The sequence below is a fragment of the Pantherophis guttatus genome, chromosome 1 (assembly GCF_059756535.1).
Source record: "Pantherophis guttatus breed Tessera chromosome 1, ASM5975653v1, whole genome shotgun sequence".
NCBI classification, from domain to species: Eukaryota; Metazoa; Chordata; class Lepidosauria; order Squamata; family Colubridae; genus Pantherophis; species Pantherophis guttatus.
Window position 1 is genome coordinate 308,574,262 of NC_142063.1, and position 6,000 is coordinate 308,580,261.

At 34.5% G+C, this 6,000-nt stretch overlaps 1 protein-coding gene across 2 annotated transcripts in view; it reads right to left on the bottom strand.

Annotated features, from left to right (window-relative positions):
- The window catches only part of ARHGEF33 (Rho guanine nucleotide exchange factor 33), a 29,031-nt gene extending 23,788 nt beyond the window's left edge, over positions 1–5,243 (bottom strand). For both annotated transcript variants that reach the window (XM_034427482.2, XM_087888145.1), the window contains exons 1-2: positions 5,139–5,243; positions 1,014–1,063 (exon numbers count right to left, since the gene is read on the bottom strand). In XM_034427482.2, the coding sequence (XP_034283373.1) occupies positions 1,014–1,063; positions 5,139–5,160 (72 nt within the window). In that variant the 5' untranslated portion in view covers positions 5,161–5,243. The remainder of the gene's footprint in view (positions 1–1,013; positions 1,064–5,138) is intronic.
- Positions 5,244–6,000: the final 757 nt, after the last annotated feature.

Genomic DNA, 6,000 nt, shown 5'->3' on the forward strand with positions numbered 1-6,000 from the left:
CCTTTTGAGGTAGGTAAAATGAGGACCCGGTTTGTGGGGACAATAAGCTGACTTTGTATAAAAAAGAACACCGCTTGGGGGGGGGCGAAAGCCCTACTAAGCAGGTATATACAAAAGTATGAAGGCTATTGCTTAATGCATTGTAAGCCGCCCTGAGTCTCTGGAGAAGGGCAGCATATAAATCGAACCAATAAATAAATAAATACTGAAGGAAAGCCTGGGCTTTTCAGATTCGGGATTTCCCAGATGTGCTAGTTTACCTATTTGAATAAAGAGAACTTTGGAAAATGCCTGCTTCCGTGTCTTTACTGAGAGTTGGGGGTTTTCTGGAACGCTGGCACCTAGTATCTTAAACCACCCTGCACAAAGTACTGCAACAACAACCTTGTAATATGATGCTTGGCGCTGAAGATTATTTTGAGACCACATGCATTAAGGCCATCATATAGGTATTGGGTTCTATTCGTTAAATGTATTCAAGAACAGGGTGGATAGACACTCTCTGTAGAATGATATGGCTTGTGTATATTCACAAGCATTTAGGCTCTTCTTATTCCACTCTTCCCTTTTACTGTCTCCACTTCAGAAATCTCATCGTGTGAATAGCCTTAAATCCAATTGAAAATAATGGATTTTAAACATTAGTATTTCTTGAGATTTCTGTACTTTGTGGTCTGTCTTGGTCTGGTAGATATCCAATGGGGTAGCTTTGCATATGTGCATCAGAATCCCTTTCTATTTCAGTGTATTATAGGAAAAGGGCAGGGAAATATATAATCTACACATGCCCTAAAAAGTTGTTATAGTCTAGGTAAACTCCATAAAACAGAATGTTTTAAATATAAAAAAATATTTCTTATTAGTATAATTAATATATCAAATAATTCTGATTAGTTTGTTTTGTATTGATTTTTAAAATTTAGTTTGAATTACACTTTGAGATTTCAAAAGCCTCGCTAATTCTTTATATATCTGGGATTCTTTAAAGCATTTTGCTCTTTTTTTTTTTTTACCTGGGCAATCTGTGTTGCAGGGTTAATCACTGGCCCACTTTCAGTTTCTCCTGTGGGAATAAAGAACTTCAGTCAATTAACCTGACTTATTAGACTTACTATATATAAACACCCTGTGGATATCCCTGCAACTGTGCAGAAGTAGCCAGTACTGTGATGGAAGCCTTATGCTGTGAATATGCAATGGAATACGTAATTGACTCCAGTGCTCATTTATTCCAGTTAATTTTCCAGTTAACGGGGAAAAAATGGCAGTGGAGGTGCAAGACCTGTCCATCCATCCCCGTCCTACCCCATGTTAAGACCAACTATTTTTTTAAAGTTCCACAATTTCATTTGTGGGCCTCCGTTTTTTTCCCCTCATTTATTCCAATTTACTTTTTTTTATCTCAGTTATAGTGTAGGGTTAGCACCAAGTAGTGTCTCTGTGGCAAAAAAAACAATTCCATGTTTTTGCTACTAAAGGTTAGATATTTAAATGAACCCAATTTTTTGCAGATATCTATAAGTAATGATATTCCATATGAGATGTTTCCATATTAAGATAATCGAGAAATTGCCCCAGAAAAGTTACGATTTACTAGATTTTCAAAATTTAAATTTAGTCCTAATTCCTTTCTGGGATTATTTATTCCCAGATGCCTAAACATGCTCCTAAAATACCTTTCCCATATTTTTCACCTTCCAAAACCTTCCTGCTAAGATATGGACTGGCAAGCCTACTGGTTTAATATATATTTAAAAATACCATTTTTCTATCCATGTAGAAGACAAAAATTATTGCACAATTGTCATTAGACATTTGTGCAATAGTGTTACAAGAAACACTGTATATAAAATAAATCTAAATATTGTGCTGCATAACAAACCTTATAAAACTGGAAATGACTATTTTCTCCCAATCAGACTCCCCTCCAATCTATTGGAATGATGAGAATTATAGTTGTGTTAATCAGAAGTATACTAGATTAGATGGAAAAAAAAACCTCTTAATTGTTGAACGAAGAACTCAAAGGCATGTCTCTTAAAATTGGGATTAGTCTCTCATTAGTGAAAATCAAATCAAATTTCTCAAACTGCAAGGATTGAAAACTTTTCAGCACCTCTCTTCTCAAAGATTGAGGTGTGTCTTTCAGCCTAATTTGGCTCTTCTAAAATAGTTTCTTGCTGTTCCATCACCTTCTTACGAGAATCTTCCAGAATCTTCCAGTATACTTTAGATACTCTTAGTTTATCATTAGAAAAAGTCAATTTGCTGTCTGGGAATAGGTTAACATATTTGTAGCTTAGCATTGTGTGAACTTAACCAATGTGGTTTGTAAACTATAGGTGCTTTTTTTCCAAGAGGCAACTGACTTTCTGGTTTTTCTTTGAAGACGTTTAGCTTCTTAGAGGGGTAATTCCACCATCTAGTCTTATTAGCGAAGCTTCTTGGATGAGGAACGAAACGTCTTCAAAGAAAAACCAGAAAGTCCAGTTGCCTCTTGAAAAGAGCACTTTTGCAACAACCATGACCTGGATGACTAAAAATCTCCAGAGACATTTGTAAGCTATAGTTTATAGCTAAGGACAATGTTAATCAATTTTAGCTAATCAATTTTAAATTATCTAATAAACCACAGCTAAACATAATTGTTTAATGTGGTGAATCTGATCTAAATATATTTCATTGCCTGGTTTAATCCAGATTTACCAGAGGTCAAATGTTAAATTGTTTTGTTTGTTTGTTTGTTTTATTAAATTTGTATACCGCCCTACTCCCGAAGGACTCAGGGCGGTGAACAGGCACAGGATAAAATACAGAAATACAAAAGCTAGAAACAATTTAAAACCAAATTAAATAATTTAGCCCACGACAATTAAAATCCCAATAATTTAAAACAAATTAAAATTTCAGTTTAAAAATTTAAAAGATTTAAAAGAAAGGGAAGAAAAATTAGGCCAGGCCGGCTTGCTGGAATAAGAGGGTCTTAAGAGCACGGCGGAAAGTGTGCAGATCCGGGATCCTCCGTATCTCCGGGGGGAGCTCGTTCCAGATAGTAGGTGCCCCCACAGAGAAGGCACTTCTACTTTTTACTTCACTACTGTCCTAGAATTTCTATCCATTTGGTCTGCTCTGCTTAAAACAAACACACAGTATCATTTTTACAATGAATTAGAAAGCAAATCAATGAATGAGAAAGTCTGCATGAATTATACTTTTGAAAATCTACATCTTTTGTTATACTGTGTATTGGTTATGCATGGTTCCTGTGGGGATCATAAAATAAACCACATATATATATTCAAGAATACAATTGGTCATTGATCTCAGAATTATTTTTAGAAATCTAAATAAATAAATTTAATGAAGTTGTAACATTATTATTACTTATTATTTTTCAAAAATAGTAGGGTCATAGTAGGATTGCTTTAGAAATATGCCCAACTAACCAGAAAAAAAGAGAGATTAAAAGGTTTAACAGGAACATCTGGAGGCAGGGCAGGGCAAGACGGGACAGGATAGGATAGGAAAGGAAAGCCATAACCACCATGGCAGCCATTTTATTAATGTGCCAATCTCCCAATTTAGTTATACATGGTTACAACATCCTAAATATGTGCAGCATCCCAGAAAGCATCTGACTTCAAAAAAAATAAACACATCAAGATATACAGAGATGGTTATCATTTTAATCTAAATCCTGTGTCTTACTTCCCATTGGGACCTCAGTTAATTGAAAAGATCCTAAAATTAATTTCCACTTCAACCAATACTCGCAAATGGGATTTGCAGGCACAGTTTTTATATAATATCCACCCACCCACTAATATAAAATATCTTCCAAAATATCTTAATTAAAATAACACACAAAACCTAAAACGTGTATAGGTACAATACAAAGCATATCCCTAGGACTAAAATAAAAACCAGGGAACCATTAATCTCCAAATTACAGGAGAAAGATGCTCACAACGTTTTCATCTTCAAAGCCTGTAGAAAAAGCCAGGTTTTGATGGCATCTTTGAAATCTAGGACTCCAGCCAAATTAATAAACACAAGGCACTTAATCTGCTTCAGCTCTTCTGATTGTTTGGGGAATTACCACAATGATAAGAAACTACCTGGAGAATAAATTTTTTAAAAGTATGAACTGTGACAGCTTTCTCTCACTTAAAATGAAGACTATAAGCAGATTCAAAATTACTTGGGATAGGTTAGCAGTAAAAATATGTAATACATACTAACCTTTTTCACAGATATCACACTTTAGTCTTATTCATCATGAAATGTTTTTGCTTTAATTCTGAATTTTACATTTGTAGAATGACATAATTGCCTATCTTTGATTCTATCTTTGATTCTATCTTTGATTCTATCTTTGATTCTATCTCTACCATGCTCTCCAACACTCATGCCTTTATCTTTTTTTATGTGTCTTTACCATAACGTTCAACCCATAACTTTTACTATTTTGTACGTTTCTTGTTGACCCTTTTAAAGGTTCCTTCTCTTCCAAGGATCAATGCTTGTGATTAATGTGATGACTTGTTTCTCCTGTTAATTAGCTCCCTCATCCCATACCTACTAAAGAGGCCTTGGAACAGGGGAAAAAAGCCTGTCCAATAAAGATACACAGAAGTCCTATTTCTAGAAGAACAGGTCCTCATTTAACTCTTAGAACTGCAACAGAAATTGGATCGCCAATGCATGATTCATTGTTATTTGTTTATTCAATCTCCCAAGGTTTGGACAACTGATACAGCAATATAAATTTCTATCGCTATCTTCAATTTTACTTTGCAATTTAGGCTTATTGTTTCTCCTCTCAATAACAAGGGCTACAGCATAGCTCTAATAACATTTATCTCCAATTGGATGTTGGGCAGAATTTATGGGATTCATGTTAGCAACCTCTTCAAATGAGCTTTGCTCAGGAATCAATTGGCTTCTACATGCACAGCATTTTGCTTCCATATGCCAAAGCCATTATTTTTTTTCTAGCATCTTCCATCACAGATTCCTTAAGCATCATTGTTTTTAACCTCTATGTCTTATATTTATGAATGTTTTTCTAAAATTTGCTAAATGCAGTATTATGTAAGAATAAAGAAGAATTTAAACAGTTTAAATATATTAGTTACCTTCTCTTCTATTTGAGTCCATGCTTCTTAAATATGTTGGATATTGCTTCAAGTTCAGTCAATATATTTCCCACTTTGAAATTTTACTGAGGGGAAAAATCCATCCCATTGTTTTAAAGAACTTTTGCATATAAATTAGACGATAGAGTTCCTAATTTTAGCAGAAGAAAAAATATAATGAAGTTATTGATTACCAGTGGAGTATATGATATTTGGCTCATCTCTAAAACAAGTTTCTATGAAAACTTTTACTGAGAAGAGAAAGCCAAGACACTTCTGGTCTCAATGAAGCTCTTCAAACCAAGAACCAACCTGCTTCCATTCTTAAATCCTCATTGTTTTTAGTTATAGCTCAACAAGACTCTGTACTGGCCATAGTATAATATTTGTGCTACCTGTTTGATTAGTTATTTATATACATGACTTCTATGGATACTCATCTCACAAGAGTAACTGGGTGGCATACACAATTAAAACAACATCTCACCATTCTACATGACACCCAAAATTAAAACAATAGATCCAAATCATAAAAATGGCTTTACCAGCAGAGGTTGCTTAGCCTCCTAGCCCAAACACCTGGAAGAATGCCTGATCTTCAGAGCTTTATGAAAGGCTAACGAGGCTGAGGCTATCTAGATGTCTGGAAGGACATGGTTTCTTGGGTCTGTTTATCTTTATATTCTTTACTGTACAACTTAAATTCTCTAGATGCAAGTGCAAGGATAAGAATCCTATTATCATTACATTACTTCCAGAATCTCTCAGAAAAGGTTCATGTTATGGAGAAAATAGGTACATATCAGTAGGTAGGTAGACATGAATATTTTGATCTGATGAATGAAGGCAATATATTGATCTG